Source organism: Anopheles merus, chromosome 2L, assembly GCF_017562075.2.
Source record: "Anopheles merus strain MAF chromosome 2L, AmerM5.1, whole genome shotgun sequence".
NCBI lineage: Eukaryota > Metazoa > Arthropoda > Insecta > Diptera > Culicidae > Anopheles > Anopheles merus.
Genome location: NC_054083.1, coordinates 13,483,624 through 13,501,395, shown reverse-complemented (window position 1 = coordinate 13,501,395; position 17,772 = coordinate 13,483,624). Strand labels below are relative to the sequence as shown.

At 44.5% G+C, this 17,772-nt stretch overlaps 3 protein-coding genes across 6 annotated transcripts; 1 reads left to right on the top strand and 2 right to left on the bottom strand.

Annotated features, from left to right (window-relative positions):
- Positions 1–3,509: 3,509 nt before the first annotated feature.
- On the bottom strand, positions 3,510–8,287 carry LOC121593462 (serine-threonine kinase receptor-associated protein). Its single transcript, XM_041915798.1, has 3 exons — positions 7,782–8,287; positions 4,881–5,546; positions 3,510–4,775 (listed from the first exon to the last, which is right to left on the bottom strand). Exons 1-3 carry the CDS (start codon positions 7,885–7,887, stop codon positions 4,441–4,443), a joined length of 1,107 nt encoding a protein of 368 aa, XP_041771732.1. The 5' UTR covers positions 7,888–8,287; the 3' UTR covers positions 3,510–4,440.
- A 213-nt stretch (positions 8,288–8,500) lies between these two features.
- LOC121592903 lies at positions 8,501–10,623 on the bottom strand. Of its 4 annotated transcripts, XM_041914803.1 has the most exons (9): positions 10,439–10,623; positions 10,182–10,375; positions 9,982–10,086; positions 9,746–9,916; positions 9,478–9,612; positions 9,300–9,413; positions 9,084–9,229; positions 8,884–9,021; positions 8,501–8,812 (listed from the first exon to the last, which is right to left on the bottom strand). In XM_041914803.1, the coding sequence occupies exons 1-9, from the start codon at positions 10,494–10,496 to the stop codon at positions 8,566–8,568; spliced, it is 1,308 nt and encodes a 435-aa protein (XP_041770737.1). In that variant the 5' UTR covers positions 10,497–10,623; the 3' UTR covers positions 8,501–8,565. The 4 variants fall into 4 exon arrangements, with proteins under 4 accessions (XP_041770737.1, XP_041770738.1, XP_041770740.1 ...); XM_041914804.1 differs by lacking the exon at positions 10,439–10,623 and having other exon boundaries at positions 9,982–10,073; positions 10,182–10,275; XM_041914806.1 differs by lacking the exons at positions 10,182–10,375; positions 10,439–10,623 and having other exon boundaries at positions 9,746–9,896; positions 10,018–10,086.
- Positions 10,624–11,715: 1,092 nt separating this feature from the next.
- On the top strand, positions 11,716–16,117 carry LOC121592239 (uncharacterized protein K02A2.6-like). Its single transcript, XM_041913643.1, has 3 exons — positions 11,716–14,430; positions 15,367–15,428; positions 15,934–16,117. Exons 1-3 carry the CDS (start codon positions 11,716–11,718, stop codon positions 16,115–16,117), a joined length of 2,961 nt encoding a protein of 986 aa, XP_041769577.1.
- The last annotated feature ends 1,655 nt before the right edge of the window (positions 16,118–17,772 follow it).

The window sequence follows — 17,772 nt, the reverse complement described above, 5'->3', positions numbered from 1 at the left end:
TGGGCATACGAAAAGCGGCGGCACATGTCTGTTCACTTCGGATGGAAAGCCAAATGTTATAATCTATTGACAAATGAAAAGTAATAAGGTTAAATTAAGAAAAGCAAAGCGATAAATATGGGTGGCAAAAAGGAGGAAAGTAAAAAAAACAACATTGGAAAAACATCCGATAGGTTTGTGTAAAACAACATCTAGTGTATGAACTGCAAAGATGAACGTATTACGTGCTTCTTAATCCCGTTAATTGTAAGTCCACAGAAATGCAGTAAGTTGAATGTGTATAAATAATACTAATGATTAACTAATAATAATAATAATAATAATATTAATAATAATTATTGTAACTGAACCTAGAAATAATGAGCTACTATTACTCAACAACACTGAATATTGCTTATAAATATTCGGTACAAGGAATAATGGAAAAGGACAAAACAAAAACAAACAAACAAACAAAATTTGCTAAATGTGAAAATTGCATCCGCACATACAAGAACATGGTATATATATATAGAAAATAATATGTATATCAGCATATATAAATATGAATATAGCTCCTATCAAAATCATACCTACATAATAATATATAGGAGGATACATTCCTTATATTGGAGTAAATAAAAAGTAAAACAGATCAATACTGAGAGTAAAAACCAGAACAGCAGCAGGCAGGTACACATGGGCAAAAAAAATCGAATAAAATCAAAACATTTAAAAATGAAACTGCAGTTTTACTTACTCGAGTGAATCGCTCGTTTTCGTTCTTGCGCCGATAGAATCGTAGAATTTGTACAGCTCCTGAACAAAATCCTCTCAATCGCGGCTATGAGGGGTTCGTCAAATTGGCAAAAGTCAATTTAGGTGTGTATGAGGTGTATATGAGTACTAGTGCTATAAACGTACGATATAGTCCTCGATTCGATGTTTGATGTAATCTGATTCCTTGTACTATAGAATAACTATAGAATGGCATCCCTTGTGCGTAACTCAGATTCCATGATGTTGTCGGTGCTGACTTGTGACTCGACTAGATAGATGATAGGTCCTAGACGTTCATCTATGTTCTGCAAGTTCAGGATCATGCCATGGCCATGACCGTTCATCATGCCAAGGCCCGGTCAACAGTAACTGTCCAGGATGGTCAGTCTCTAGTTGCAGTCTCGCATCCATGTAGACGAATCAATGTGCGATATATCTCACATTTCGTGTGGTCTGGAAGTAGTCTTTTGCATGATGGTGATGCCCGGATTTAGCTGCTGATGTCGTCCGAAGTAACGACCAAGATAGCAAAACTCATTTACCACCGCGATATTGTCGCCTTCAACTAATACTCCCCTTCCCAGATGGTCTGTGGCTCCGGCAAACAGGTACTTCGTCTTTTGATCGCATTGATTCTCAATCCAATTCTAGCTGCTTCATCTTTGAATCGGGTGTACACCTCACGCACTTTCGCCGTCGTAGATTGTAGTACCATCATAGTCCGTAATTTGTTAATTAGGCCGTTGGTGGGACTAAAATCAATTTACTCTTTGCCGCGTTTTTCTGCAATAGGATGTTGCACGTATCATGTAAGACCGTATATACTCCAGTCTATTGTGCATGTAACATAAATCAAGGTTTAAATTGAGTACTTTTATCGGGACATAAACTGTACACTTGAGCAATGATTAAATAAAAATAATAATGATACACATCACACCCTTTTTGACCAGTTCCGACATACGCCACTGAGGTTATCAAACAGATAATGGATAACGATTCGGTTATCCCAAATGCTTTCAGATCGATTTCGATATTATGGTTACATCGTACACGGCATGTTGTTTATGTGATGTGGTGAGTCATTGCTGCTGATGATGATTACAATCTTTTCGTTTTTAGGTGTTTTGGTGACAGCTGTAAAGTAGCGTCTTTGCAATTTCTTTTCTTGTGCAAATAGAGCATTGCCCGCGATTTAAAATCATCAAGTACTGTTGTTCTAAGGTGAACCATTTCACGAAGTTTGGATTTAATGGCATTGCAGTAGCCTCCTTCGTTGCCCTTTATGTTTATGTTTACCTTGCGCAAAGGATTTGTAATCCTGAAATTGTGTTGTACCCGTGAAGGATTATTCTTTTCAGCACGAACATTGCTTCGATCGTAGATTTTCTATAATGGATTTTCCGATTTTAGATAGATAAAACCGTTGGATTGGAATTTTGGAGCATGCCTACAAAAATGAACCATTTGATATCGTCATTCTCCTATTTTTTGAAAATGAATTCATTGAACGCATTGGTGATTCTTGCGATATATTACTTTACTCACTTATCCGGTGCTACAACCGCTTTGCAGTCTTGGCCTGCCTCAGGAGTGTCCGAAACCGCTCACGGTCTCGCGCCTTCGTCTACCAGTCCGTTATCCCGGCCTTAATGGCGGATGCCTCCACGCCATCTTGCCACCTCAATTTGGGCCTAGCACGCCTCTTCTGTCCTTGTGGACGGCCTAAAAAGAATTTACGGGCTGGGTCGTCCGTTTCCATGCGTACAAAATGACCAGCCCACCGGAGCCTGGCGAGCTTGATACTTCCGATATATAAAGTGCTAAATAAGTGATGCTAATTTCAACATCAGATTTCACTGTTCTGCATGCACTGGTAACGTTAGTAGATTAGTGAATTTTGCCTTCCGATGATGTTAGAGAGATTTGTAAATTTTGAGTTCATACGGTTGCCTCGGCACAATGGAAATTGACCTGCTGCATTTAAGAGGATGTCTCCAGTTTCCTTAACAGAAGTCGCCCTTTCGCCCCGTTGTACGATCGTACATCCGCAATTTAAAAGGTTTTTGAATCGTACTTACCATTTCAAACGTTGTGTTATTTTCTTCAACATAATTCGTCCATATTCTTCGACAGAGATTCTAGAATCTCATCCAGATTTCTCGGTTTAAGTGTAGCGATCCATTCAAGGAGTTGCGTCTTTACATTTAGAATGGTTTACGTGCTTGGATTGGCTATCCTTCACGATACATTCTCGTTAGCTTCAGAATGTTCAATTTTCGTTCTAGTTCTAGCTTTACACTGTTTAACTTACAACAACTGATTCTTTCCAGAATCAAGAAAGGAATGGATTATGTTATACAATGCAGTGTGAACTCTGATGTGCTATGATTATGGTTACTGTATCATATTACTCTACAAAATCTTGAAAACCTTCAATATGAAATATCCATGGAAACGGAGAAACTGATCATTCATACTACCTCATTATTAAAAAGAAAAGAAAACCATTACTATAACTATGGTTGTATGGCATGAGGAGAGTATGTTTGTTAGCTTATTACATTTTTTCACTATAATATAAATTTAAACCATTTTATCACGCGAAACTACAATTTTCAGACAACCTGGAAGTACTATGACACGTACTTACGGTTATATTAGTGGTGCTTGTGATGCTTGTGATGCTTGTGATAAATTGACGCCATTGTTGGAAACTGATCAACGCGCACTGGAAGGTGAGATGAGAATTTTGCTGCACATTGCCAAGGCGGCATCTGATTTAATTAGTTCTTTATTTCAAAATAATTAAAAAGAAACAAACATTCTCTCATGCAGTTCGCGGTACATCATAATTTACTTGATTAAAGTGTATACACTAATGGGGCTTCAATTGCCCACCCCACAAACGCATCTGTCTGACGTGCTGCACAACACACCAGGCACTTTGTGATTGTGGCCGTATAGGAAAAAAAGGTAAGAAAAGTCGAAGACGTAAAAGAGAGAAAGTAGATTATTTGGAGTCGGCAGACAGTCGGCAGAAATAGAAATGAATTTAAGCAAGCCGGGACCGTTTGCGACCACTATATACGTTCACACGATGGGATGATCCTCTCCTACGTACACACCACGGTGGCGTTGGCTTTGGATGAAGTTATGGTTCGCCGAATTTGGAATACAACCAACTCTGTTCGGTTTCCTTTACCCTCGCATCGAGAGTCCGCAACAATCCGTTGCTGTGAAAGAGATCCGGCGCCATGCTCAGTCGCACAAGCGTGCTCCTCCTTCGCATTCGGGAAATACATATGAGTGTAGTGTGTTGGGGGAGTGGGTGGGGGGTGGCTTTAATCCGATCATTTAGGTTTGACATGATCATTCAAATCGCACAAAACGGGCGACGACGACGGGGGTTGTTTTTTTTCGCTAAAAGAAGAAATTCATTCGCACTCTGCTCGCCAAAGGTAAAACGCAGTCGACGGTATGGCTCTGGCAGCACTGCACTAGCAATCGTTTAATCGCTTACGTTTGCTGGCCTGCTGCTGCTTAGTGTGCCATCACACACGTCCTTTTTCTTCCTACGTTCGCCTCTCTGCTCACTTCCGGCAAGTTCCTCTTTTTTTAAAGCGAAATTTTTCCTCTCGAATGCTCTCGGCAAAGAAGCTTTGCTATCCCTGTCCCGATTCAGTTGGCCGTCACTTCCCGGTTCGCGCTCGGTGTCGGTGTTACCGGCGCAGTTGCCGACGACACCGGCGGGCAGCTTACGGCAGCGTTGTTTGGAGTGACCGGAGCGACGACGCCACTGACAGCGCTGTTGGCGGCGGTGTTGTTGATGGCGCTATTGTTGCTGGTGGAGTTGTTCAGATCGGTCGGTTCGGTGCATTTCCACAGACCGTACGTTTTGCCGACGGTCGTTTGCCAAAGCCGGAGCGTGCCGTCCTCCGAGCCGCTAGCGTACAGTTCCCCGTCCGGACTGAAGCTGACCGAGTGCACCGGGCCAAAGTGGCCTTTGAACGATTCTGAACGAAATATGGAAAACAAACGCATTAATTGGAGGATGACATTAATCCCTTGGTGTTGCCACTACCATCCCCCGAATCACACCTCGTACCCACACTACTTACCGATCTCGTTGCCCGTAATGTAATCGTACTTGTACATCTTGAAGTCCTCTCCGCCGCACACAAAGATGTGCTTGTCCGGGTGCAGGCTGGCGGAGCTGACCCGCGTCGGTATGGTGATCTCCTTCAGCTGCGTCAGCGTTTCCATGTCGTAGAACGCGGTACAGTTGCCGTACGTCACCGTCAGGATGCTGCCGTCCTTGGACAGCTCGAGCCCGTTCGGGTGGGAGCTAAACTCGACCCGCGACACCTCCTGGCCCGTGCCGCGGTCCCACAGCCGCATCGACTTGTCGTCCGCGCAGCTGATGACGCACTTCTCGTTCCGGCAGAAGAGCGCCCGCTTGACCGCGCCGGCATGGCCAGCATACGATTCCAGCGCTTTGCCGTCCGAGTTGAGATCGAACACCCGTACCAGCTTCTCGTTGCTGCCCGTGACCAGGTACTGGCTGTCGTGGCTGAACGCCACCGTCTTGACGATGTGATTGTGCTGCAGGCTATGCACCTCCTCGCCCGTGACCGCGTTCCATATCTTGCCGGTAAAGTCGGCCGCACCGGAGGCGGCCAGCGTGGCCGATTCGTTCAGCGCCACGCCCCACACCGCACCCTTGTGGCCCTCGAACGTGCCGACCCAATCGCCCGTATCGCCCATTCGCAGCATCGGTTTGCCATCTAGCGGAGGGAGAAATATGTTTAAGAAAAAGAAGATGAAGAAGGAGAAGAAGAAAATGAATCTGGTAGAAATGGAACTTCCACCGACTGTACGAAGAAGGTCAGTATGACCGGAATTAAATTAATCAACCAGTTCATAGGATTTTGCTAGTCCTGCACAAAATTAGACATATCCTTTACTTTACGCAGGGCAGACGTTAACTACGTTAGCAAATAAAATATAGGGGAAAGCGGGGCAAAATGGACCACAAAATTGGACTTTAGGTTTTAGGTTAAGCTCTTGCATTTTTTGATAGAATTGTGTGATTAGAGATTTAAGTTTTTTTTATTTAAAAAAAATTAGAAAAATGTTAGTATATTTCAATAATTCACGTATGGTCAACGATTTTTCTTATGGATAGAGTACATATACAGCACAGTTTTATTTATGTAAAGCTAATATATTGTAGCGACCTTAGCTTACACCACAGCCTCATGATGTTGCTCCTGCCAAAACATTTAGGCCATTTTGCCCCAAGTGAAACATTTTACAAACTTTAATTCTAAAAACTTTACATTAAATTAAAATTTGTTACTTTTTTCACGTAAATCATACATAAATATCAAATAGCTGTATACTAATTATTTTTCTTCTCTAATAATATGTTCAATTCTTACGAAAGCTCATTTTCAAGACGGTGAAAATGACATAGTTTGGGGCAAACATTTTATTAGTTAATTTATTCCATTATTTTTAAATTTTAGATTATGAAACGTTCATGGTGGGCTTTAATCATGGAATTTGATATTTTCAATCATTATAAGTCATTAAAAACGTTTTAATTTACCAATAATGTAGGTGACCATTTAGCCCCAGGTTCCTCTACATGGAGATGGCACTAGATAAACAGGGTCACAAAAACCCGTGCTGGCAGTTATTGTTGTTCTATTATTTTCAAGGGCCAGAGAGTATTTCATCCTATCGTTGTTGTAATTTTACGTACGTTTAAGTTGAGCAGAATCTTTTGCAATAAACATTCACTGCACCCGGTACAAACCGGAACCGCGAACATACGGTGACATTGAATGTCCAAGTTTAGAAAGGGATCAGTATTCTACTACTACTACTACTACAAGTACCACTCGACCCGCACTTCCAGATTTGCGAACCTTCGTGAGATGGACGTGCAGCGAAAACAAAACAAAGAAAGAGATGGAACAGTGTGAGCAAGAGTGAAACCGCCGCCAGCAAAAGGAAGCACAGCAGGAAGGGCACGCGAAACTTGTTTCCAGCGCACAGACACAAACACACCGACAGCAAGCAGTCGGCGAGGGCTGCTACTAGTGATCGCGATAAAGGGTGGGATGGCGTGTACGCGGGCACACACTACTACCGCCGTCCACACAACGTCGCGCACGTTCTCATTGTCGCCTTGGTTACGCGGCGATCCGTGCTTGGATCGGTTATTGGTTGTTCCTACTTCCGCATCGTGTACCGCCGGCCAGTTGGGTTTGATTTATACACGACCGGCACGCACCGATCAGGGCCTTTCGTTGTTGTTCGGTTTCATGAAATCGACACAGTGGAGCTCCACACTACTGTGCAGAAAGAGGGAATATGCATGTGCGAGGCACTGGGACGAGCATCCCGGGCGTGAAACCTCGAGGGGCAGCATGCGAATCGATCCAGCCCTTAAGCCTGTACGCACCGTTTGCACAGGGGTGGGGAGGTGATTTAAAAAAAAAACATTGTTTTTATGACATCTGTCTCTTTCCTGTCCGCTGTGCGCTGTGGACGGTCATGTGGCACCTTGTCAACGCGGTGGGACGCGATTTTTTTTCATATTGCGGAAGGACCTTGGTGTCCCAATGACACAGTGAAATAAAGGTTGCCCGATGTGCACACACATTGCCGCTGAATGGTGCTAAGGTGGGCGACGGGGAAGCGGGTGAAGAAGGAGTAGCGTTGGAAGGGATCGGGAATTTTCACTTCGTTTGCATTTAATTACTGCAATATCTATATTGTTAACGTTTCGTGTGTTCAAAAAGGTAATTTGTTATTGGTCCGTAATTTTACACTCACTCTGATCGACCTTCACAAGCAGTTTAACCTTTAGCTTGCATGTTTTACGACCGCGCTTAAAATGAGAAAGTATTTTGGCTTAATTTCTTCTACCGATTTCGGGAGGGGGGGGAGGAGAGGGCCTTTTTTGCTTCAACTGTTAGGTGGCTTCGTTTTCCGGCAGCTTTTCTTACCTTTGCACGCCGAAATGAGAAAATATCCACACTCGGTCAGGCCACTAAAATCCAGATGCACGACAGGGCGCGTATGGCCGGAACAGGTCAGCGGAATTTGCTTCATGTTGGTCGTACAAAGAAAAGGGAAGGAAATCGGTGGTATATGCTACACTTTTCGCTACACGTACACCTTCTCCGAGCGAGGGGGAGGTTTGTCGGGCGGCACACACTACGATTCACGCAAACACGGTGCAGGGTACACAGTTAACGGAGGTAGCGGAAAGCGAGGCACCGAGCAGACAGATTTCTCCGCACGCACACGAAATGGCACAACACCACAAACACGTAAATATGGAAAGTGTCGATGGGTGGAGAGAATGAGAGGTGATCTAGGGTGTTTGCATTGGCTAGAAATTAAATTGCTAAATTTCGTGTACCTAAAACCACAAGAGAGGAAAAAATGTCTCTTGTTTTCACGAAACCTGTCCCTGTCAAACTGTCGACCATGTTCGGATCGTACACCGTCGGCAAGCTGTGGAGCGGTAGGCGAAATGTCAGCAGCGCGCATGTGCTGGTCTACTGCGGAAAGGCTTTATACCAGCAAAAGCAAACCAGTTCAATTGAAAGCCGTTACTACTGCTTGGAGCGCGAAAAAGGCCTTTTCCAACGTGTTGAATAATCCGTTGGAAATGGTGTGCATGCGATATTTTAATTGAAAAAAAAAAATGCAGCATAACTTCAATGTATTGCAAAATTTCTATTTGTTATAGATGTGATTTAAGTTGTCGCTGTAAATTTTAAATTATTCCGATTTAAACAATCTTAACAAGGCCGTCATAGTTATTTTCTTTTCCGACTCTTCCTGTGCTTGCTCCACCGAAGACAGAGATTCGATTTTGCTCTGTTCTAAAATTTGTGGAATGTATGCAAAGAATTGGTCCAACCGCATGTGAAGCGATTTGAGACGGGCGAGTGATGCTTTCAAGATGGTTTGATTCGACCGTTCCTGCTCTAGATCCATGATAACGTTTTCCTGCTTACATTTCAAACTACAAAAAAAAGAAGGTACGACACAAATTGGAAGCTAATGTATTGGACAGTGTTTGATATGATCGCATACCTTGCCGTGTCTAATGTACAGCCGCCACGAACGAAATGTTTTGTATTTTCGATTTCAGCATCGAGCTCTTTGTAGACTCGTTCGTCTTCGTAAATTTGTGTTTCTAGTTGCATTATTTTGTGTGTTTTCGAGTCCATTCTACAGTAAAGTACCACTGTATAGTTTTATTGTGGCTTAACGTTACAATTTTGCTTACTTACTCTTTAAGAATATTAGCTTCCCATATACAGAAGGACGTATGTTTCAATTGCTCAATTGTGTGATGCACTTTTTCTTGCTCTGTTTGCAATGTTTCCATGCTTGGTGTTATGGAATCGTATCGTGATGGCCAGCGTTTTGGGTCGATCTAAAAAAAAAGGGAATGAAATAGGCTACAATGAATGTGTTTCCGTTTTGCAAATGATATCGATACATACATCACCCATGCTGGCACTTGTAATCGCTGTACGTTCTTTCGTTAGGATAGATTTGTGATACTTCAATGATTTCATATTGTGCGCACGGTCCATGTTGAATCCTATGGTAGATTTCTGTAGCAAAACGAGTGTGTGAGGACGATTTGATTCATCATAATACACAGTTAATGGATCCTACCTTTAGCTCCTTATTTAAGGAAATCACTTTATCGATCACGGAACGTCCGATTAGTGTTGTTTTGCGTATAAGCACCATTTGTTCTTTGATTGCTTGTTTCAGGGCCGCCAATGATCGATCGTTGTAAAGGTTGTCCTTTATATGCACATAACAGATAAATGCTCATTTAAGGGGTAAAGAAACGCATTTTAACAATACAAATTCTAAGAGGCGAATGAGGCCAATTGGCTCAAAGTCTCTATAAAAATAAAGAAAAAAAAATTTTTACCTTGAACATAAAGTGCCCGATACGGCGATAATAGCTTTGAATGTTTCTAGCATTCCTTATCGATGCCTCACAACGACTCAATTGCAAAGCGGCCAATCTAGTTTTTACCTTCTCTTCCGTTGCTCTCGGATCGTGTGTATCGACCTGAATCCTGCAAGAAAATATTTTCATCTGAACGGTAATGAAAAACTGTTAGTAATTTAAATGTTTTTTTTTTTAATTTTAAAAAGCATTACCAATAAAGTGTGATAGCGTTCGCGCAATGAGTTCACCTTTAACATCAACATATCCAATGATTTGCGCTTGGCAATGTTCATTTCATCGAAATCTGAAATGATTTTCTGGAAAATAATGTAATTCATTTTCTCTCTCTCTCTCTCTCTCTCTCTCTCTCTCTCTCTCTCTATTTAGTAGCAAATGCGGTATTCGGTCGTACTTGCATATACTCGCTAGGAATTTCCAAGAACCAATCTTGCTGTATGACATTCCGAATGTTCGACTCATTGATGGCGAGCTTTCGTGTTAGTGTTTCGTTTAAGTTGAGCAAATCCTTTTCCACACTGGTGAAATGTTCAGCATGGCTTTCCTTTTCGGACAGCGTTTTGAGCCGAGCTAGCTCGAGGTTTCTTTCTATCAATCAAGAGCAGTGAATGCTTTAAGCGGTGAAGGGAAGGTGACTATTTCTATACTTACCACTCAAGCAGGTGTAATTATAATATTGCGAAAGCTTATCATTCGTAGTCCAATCCATTATCACAAAACCTAAGTATTATTGCAATCAAAAGACAATTTAAGACTATAATAATGAACAATATATACCGATTAGTTCGTTGAAAGTTCACTGGCAGTAAAACTCAATGGCTACTATAACATCGCGGTTGTGCTGTAGTGATGGTAATGGAATATAGATTGTTAACAGAATTTCTCTCTCTCTCTCTCTCTCTCTCTCTCTCTCTCTCTTTCTCTCCCCTTGTCTCTCTCGAACACCTTCTTGGACATGAGTCCGGCATCCTCATGACATGCCTCAGCCATCGCATTCTGCCCGCCTTCGCCACCCTGGTTTAATCTATAAATCGTGGTTCATCCTTCTCCTACACGCTCCATGCTCGAACACACCGCCAAAGATGGTCCAGAGGATGCGTCGCTCAAACACGCCCAGAGCGTTTGCATCCTTTGTTCGAATGGTCCAGGACTCGTGTCCATAGAGGACTACCTGGCGAATCAATAAATTTACCATCTCGAGATTGTCGTCGTCAACTAATACACTATAGTTCCTCCGGCTCCCACAGTTGCAATAGCAACTGGTACATTTCGACGGTAAGCCATATCAATCGGTCCAGGTCCATCACACCTTTTGAAGTACTACTACCTCGAAGGTGCGGGCCCAGACCTCATCGTACAGGATACGGGTACTCTCATCCGATGAGAGAGATCTGTAATTCTACGTTCCGAGCTTCCAATCTCGAGTCCTTTGTCCTAGCAGAAGTTTAAATCTATTGGGTTGGGGTTGGGGTAAATCGATACTGTTCTTCTATTAGTTAGTCCTGCACTGTTAGTCCTGCAGCGAGTAGTCAGCGCGGCCTTTCGGGAATGTTGGGTGCGTACGTGCAGGGTACTCACGCGCCCTCTCTGCGAGATGTTTTCTCTCGTCGGTTGATGGGCACGAGTGTCCTAGCGAGAGATTCGTCCCGATCCGCGATCTCGATTGTTACACGTTACACGATCGGGATGCGAGCGGCAGTCGGGATACAGCTAGCAACGAATGTGGTGTGGTGTCAGTAACAAGGCGGAAATAAATTAAGTTTATTTATTGTACCTTATCTAATTTACGTTGTGTCGTAACACTTATTCGGCCACATATCACACGGCAACGTAAAAGTGGCGACGAGAACAATTTACTTTAACGTGTGTTCAGTTTAACGTGTGCAAGTGTATCAAACATAGGACCACCGTGTCGCAAGCGTCGTAGGATGGAGCAAGCCGACGCAAACCAGATGGATATTTTTGCGGACGTTGACCCGCGCCGATTATCGCAAAATCGTGCCAGCGTACCAGGCGTGTCTATGCCAAATTTCGCGCATCGAGAAGGAGCATCAGCAGTACCGCCGATGATAATCCAGCCGCCATCGCAGCCTACGTCGACGCCATCGCAGCCTACGTCGACGCCATCGCTAATCAATGCGTCACCAGCCATCATTAGCAGTGCGGATAGTGCAACGATGCTGCAAATGATGAATTTGCTTCAACAGCAAATGGCACAACAGCAGCAGCTGCTTAATGATTTTCTTCACGCGCGCATGCCGAGCCAATGCGCCCCACCCACCACGTTGCAGCCTGAACAAATAATTGATACTCTGTCTCACCACATTTCAGAGTTTCAATACAACAAGGAGACTGGTATAACCTTCAAAAGCTGGTTTTCACGCTATCTCGACCTGTTCCAGAAGGACGCGGCAAGGATCGACGACGCAGCCAAAGTGCGATTGTTGCTGCGCAAACTGGGACCATCCGAGCACGATCGCTACTTAAGCTTCATCATGCCGAGCCGCCCGCCGGATTTTTCACTCGAGCAGACTGTGGAAAAACTTACATGCCTGTTCGACACCCAAGAATCGCTGCTGAGCAAGCGGTTCAAATGCTTGCAGATCATGAAGACGCGGACCGAGGATCATCTCAGCTATGCGTGTCGAATTAATAAGGCGTGTGTCGAGTTCGAGCTGAAGAAGTTGAACGAGGAAGAGTTCAAGTGTTTGCTGTACGTGTGCGGGTTGAAAGACGAGATCGACGCAGACATCAGGACGCGACTGCTAGCCCGCATTGAGGACAAGGCCTGCGTGACCTTGCAACAGCTTTCTTCAGAGTGCCATCGGTTAATCAACCTGAAAAAGGATAGCGCAATGATCGAGGCACCGGTACCAGAGCGTGTTCTAGCAGTAAACACAAAAATGCATCGCGCACCACGTCAGTTTCAACCCAAGCGCGACAATCCTACTACCCCGTGTTGGTCGTGCGGAGGGTTGCATTGGAGCCGCGATTGCCCGTACAAGCAACACCGATGCACAACTTGTTCCCGGACGGGCCACAAAGAAGGTTATTGCAACACCATAAGATCCCGTAAGCCCGGCAAACGCCCCTGGAAGCAGCGTAAAACACAATTAAGGATGGTGACAGTGAACGTCCAGAGTGTACAGCAACGGCGCAGATTCGTGTCGCTTACGATGAATGGTACACCGGTTCGTATGCAGTTGGACACGGCTTCCGACATTACTGTGATAGATCACACAACGTGGAAGCTCATTGGCAGTCCCCAGTTAGCAGCACCATCCGTAATCGCTAGAACCGCCTCAGGTGCTAACCTATCCTTGGAAGGAGAGTTTCCGTGCACTGTCGAAGTGAATGGACAGGCAAAGCAAACCGTGATTCGCGTCTCTAAATCGCGTTTGTTACTTTTAGGTGCTGATGTTATCGACGCGTTTGCTCTATGGTCGGTTCCGATGGACAGTTTTTGCTGCCACGTTACAGGTACGTCTACCACGCCGAAGCAATGGCAAGAACGGTTCCCAACAGTTATTCAAGGAATAGGCCTATGTAAAAAGGCAGGGGTTACCTTGACGCTGAAAGACAACTGCCGTCCAGTCTTTCGTCCAAAAAGACCCGTTGCATACGCTATGCAAGAGCCTGTAAATCTAGAGCTTGATAGGCTAGAAAAGTTGGGCATAATAACACCTGTAAAGTTTTCTGAATGGGCAGCACCGGTGGTAGTGGTTAAGAAGGCAAACGGGAAAATTCGGCTATGTGGCGATTATTCCACTGGGTTGAACGAAGCGCTAAGACCACATGATTACCCGTTACCACTCCCAGAGGACATATTTTCAAGGCTGTCCAACTGCACCATGTTCAGCAAAATCGACTTAACGGACGCCTTTCTCCAAGTCGAAATCGATCCTCAATACAGACCGCTACTTACCATAAATACGCATAGAGGCTTGTACCACTACAACCGCCTACCGCCCGGCATCAAAGTTGCTCCTGCTGCCTTCCAGCAACTTATGGATACAATGCTCGCAGGGCTTAAGGGTGTATCAGGATATCTTGACGATATCATCGTAGGAGGAAGTAGCGAACACGAGCATGACACAAATTTGGCAGAAGTATTACACAGGCTTCAACAATATGGATTTACGATACGAGCCGATAAATGTGCTTTTAAACAGCAGAAAATCACGTACCTTGGACACGTGATCGATAGCCACGGGTTACGACCAGATCCGTCAAAAATCGAGCTTATAAAGAAGCTCCCTGAACCGAAAGACATATCCGGTGTGAGATCATTTCTGGGAGCAATTAATTATTACGGGAAGTTCATCCCGAATATGAGGAAGCTGCGATATCCGTTAGACAATTTGCTTAAGGCAAATAATTCATTCTGCTGGACGCCAGAATGCAAAAAGTCGTTCGCAACGTTCAAGTCTCTCCTATCGTCCGACCTACTTCTAACGCACTATGATCCACGGCAGAAGATAATCGTTTCTGCAGACGCTTCGTCCATCGGCCTTGGCGCAACGATTAGCCACGTGTATCCTGGAGGTGCAATGCGCGTAATTCAACATGCTTCCCGCGCCCTCAGTGAAGCAGAGCGTCATTACAGCCAAATCGATCGCGAAGGCTTGGCTATCATCTTCGCTGTAAAAAAGTTTCATAAAATGATCTTCGGCAGGCGTTTTGTTCTTCAAACGGACCATCGACCTCTTCTTCATATTTTCGGCTCGAAGAAGGGTATCCCGACCGTCACCGCAAACCGTTTGCAGCGTTTCGCACTCACTCTTCTAGCGTATGATTTCAGCATAGAGTATGTACGCACCGATGACTTCGGAAACGCTGACTTGCTTTCGCGCCTGATCAACACACAAGCCAAACCTGAAGAAGACACCGTGATCGCATGCATAGAAATAGACATCAAAGCAATGGTGGTAAGTGCGCTTCATAACACTCCACTTCATTTTGCAGACCTTATCAGAGAAACACGGAAAGACCCCCTACTGCAAAAGCTCGTGCATTACATACGTGAAGGATGGCCCAGTAATGCAACCTACACAGGGGAATTGTCTCGTTTCTTCGCACGTAAGGATGCTTTATCAACCGTTGATGGTTGTATTTTGTTCGGGGAGAGGGTGGTGATTCCTCGAGTTTTACAACAGCAATGTCTGCAACAAATACACCACGGTCATCCTGGCATACAACGGATGAAAGCATTGGCCAGAAGCTACCTTTATTGGCCATCCTTGGACGCTGACATCACGGAATGGGTCAAAACATGTAACGCGTGCCAAGCAGTTGCACGATCACCTCCTCACTCAAGCCCCGTTCCTTGGCCAAAAGCTGCAGGTCCATGGCAGCGCATTCATGTGGACTATGCTGGTCCACTAGATGGAGATTTCTACCTCATCGTAGTAGATTCGTTCACGAAATGGCCTGAAGTATTTCGAACGAGCAGCACTACATCCGCAGCAACCATCGGCATCTTACGCGGAATATTCGCCCGGTTCGGTGTTCCAACCACTCTAGTATCTGATAACGGTACGCAGTTTACGAGCGAAGATTTTAAGTTTTTTTGCTTCCAGAACGGCATCGAGCACATAACGACGGCACCCTATCATCCGCAGTCTAACGGGCAGGCTGAAAGGTTCGTTGATACTTTCAAGCGGACCGTTAAGAAATATCAGCCGATGGGAGAACGATGCAAGAGGCGCTGGATGCATTCCTACTGTCCTACCGAAGTACTCCGAGCTCCGTGTTAGAAGGGCTAAAATCACCAGCGGAGATAATGTTTGGCAGACCAATGCGTACAACCTTAGACCTATTACGTCCACCACTCGCAGGAGGGTTAACAGACAGTCCAGTAGCAGCTAAACGCAGGGAATTTCGCCCGTCCGACCTGGTATATGTTAAGTGTTACTCTCGCAACGGTTGGAGTTGGACAGCTGGGACCATTGTTAGCCGCATTGGAAACGTAATGTACAACGTCAGTACAGGCGATAGAAAGACCATAAGAAGCCACGTGAACCAGCTGCGCGAGCGCCGTGAACGTCATCATCATCGTCATCGTGAATCATCGGAGTATGACGGTTTTCCGCTAGATATTCTTTTGGATTCCTACCACCTTACTCCGCAACCGACGACATCAACAGCCGAACCATCATCAGCATCGCTACAGCATACTACATCTACACACACGAGCGTATCGTCTGCATCACACCCACAAACGTCAGCAGTCATCGATCCGCGTACGGCCTCAAACGCGGAACCGCTGCATTCTACGAATTCCCCAATTCCGGTACAAGCTCCAACCCGAGAACCACGTCGCTCTTCTAGGCATAGAAGACCGCCCAGTAGGTTCGATCCGTACAGGCGTTTTTAAAAGAGGGGAGATGTTGGGTGCGTACGTGCAGGGTACTCACGCGCCCTCTCTGCGAGATGTTTTCTCTCGTCGGTTGATGGGCACGAGTGTCCTAGCGAGAGATTCGTCCCGATCCGCGATCCCGATTGTTACACGTTACACGATCGGGATGCGAGCGGCAGTCGGGATACAGCTAGCAACGAATGTGGTGTGGTGTCAGTAACAAGGCGGAAATAAATTAAGTTTATTTATTGTACCTTATCTAATTTACGTTGTGTCGTAACACTTATTCGGCCACATATCACACGGCAACGTAAAAGAGAAGATGCACACGCTGGATGGAAGCCGCCTCTTACATGGAGAACAGACGCTCCAAAGTAAAGTTAAGAAGAGCAATCATCTACCGCCCCTCTCAATTGAGCCATGTAACCCATCCGCCCAATGGGTTGGATTTACCCGTATACCACCGCTTGGATAATCGAGAGACATGTTACCATTCTGTGGGGACGTGTTGAGTAGGAGTAGGGGATGGAGAGCCTTTGTTAACCTTCTAGAGGTTTTGGATCCACCCCCGTATCAAGTATTACTACAACACTGCCAACAGAACTACAACAGAATGGAATGGAAAGTATAATAAAGATTCGTCGAACCTACATACATTATACATTTTTGGATTCAGAATTATGAATACACATAGAACGTTCTAATTTTTTGCAGCTAAAATTTATTTACTGTATGGTACATGCATTTTTTACGTGAAACTAAGACCGGCGGAGGTTAAGTTAGTTAGAAAACTCTCAGGATTAGATTTAGCTACAAACCAGGGCTAGTCTGTCAACTAATTTATTTGGGACTAGAGCAGCTGACGTAGCATGTTTTCGTATCTCAAAGCTCCAATATCTAGAACAGTTGGGTTGTACCGTGTACCGTGCCCGTGTGTAGTACTTACATATTGCTCTGAAACATGATCATTGCCCGAAGCGACTAGCTGTTTGCGAGCTGGACAATAATTTCAGAGTAGTGATGTAGCATATATACTATACAGAACTTATTATAATACAGACTATCAGCTATACACATTGTAACACACTTTGGAAAGCCAAACCACATCATTGTAACGCATTCATTATAGCACATTCAGTTAATCAGATCATACAATAGCAACACATCCGCAAGAATTTAGGCCACTCCATTCATACAAATAACAGTTGAGACACACTTATCAAAAACAACCACAGCATAAGCAGGAATAATTTATGGATTATAACCCAAAGCAGTAACAGGTTAGCCATTAAAACTAAAACATGAACTTGGTGACAAGAACCATCGTTCTTGTCAACAAAAGACAAACGTAACTATCTTAGTGAAAACAATAACTTTTCAACATATAACCCGGAACCAAATGTGCAATACCCTTAACTTCTTTTGAGTATAAATAAAATCAACTCCGATCATGGCAGGTCAGATTCGTTTGGACTGCGCATCCAACATCTATTGACTTCTCATTTAAAGAGTTGAGTTATGTTCCCCTACCCAAGGTAAGGTCTCTAAACTCAAACGTTTCCAGTAAGGGAAACCACCTAAAGGATTATATGATCGCCTGGACGATCAAAGTCCGTTTCAAAACAGT

Coding starts and splice junctions, on each gene's coding strand:
- LOC121592239 (XM_041913643.1), top strand. CDS start 11,716: ATGGAGCAAGCCGACGCAAACCAGATGGATATTTTTGCGGACGTTGAC. Junction 14,431..15,366: donor GCTTGGCTATCATCTTCGCT/GTAAAAAAGTTT, acceptor TTTTGCTTCCAG/AACGGCATCGAGCACATAAC. Junction 15,429..15,933: donor TCTAACGGGCAGGCTGAAAG/GTTCGTTGATAC, acceptor CGACATCAACAG/CCGAACCATCATCAGCATCG.
- LOC121593462 (XM_041915798.1), bottom strand. CDS start 7,887: ATGAAGCAAATTCCGCTGACCTGTTCCGGCCATACGCGCCCTGTCGTG. Junction 5,547..7,781: donor TCTCATTTCGGCGTGCAAAG/GTAAGAAAAGCT, acceptor TCCCTCCGCTAG/ATGGCAAACCGATGCTGCGA. Junction 4,776..4,880: donor CATTACGGGCAACGAGATCG/GTAAGTAGTGTG, acceptor TATTTCGTTCAG/AATCGTTCAAAGGCCACTTT.
- LOC121592903 (XM_041914803.1), bottom strand. CDS start 10,496: ATGGATTGGACTACGAATGATAAGCTTTCGCAATATTATAATTACACC. Junction 10,087..10,181: donor TTCCTAGCGAGTATATGCAA/GTACGACCGAAT, acceptor ATTATTTTCCAG/AAAATCATTTCAGATTTCGA. Junction 9,414..9,477: donor CCTTAAATAAGGAGCTAAAG/GTAGGATCCATT, acceptor GTTTTGCTACAG/AAATCTACCATAGGATTCAA.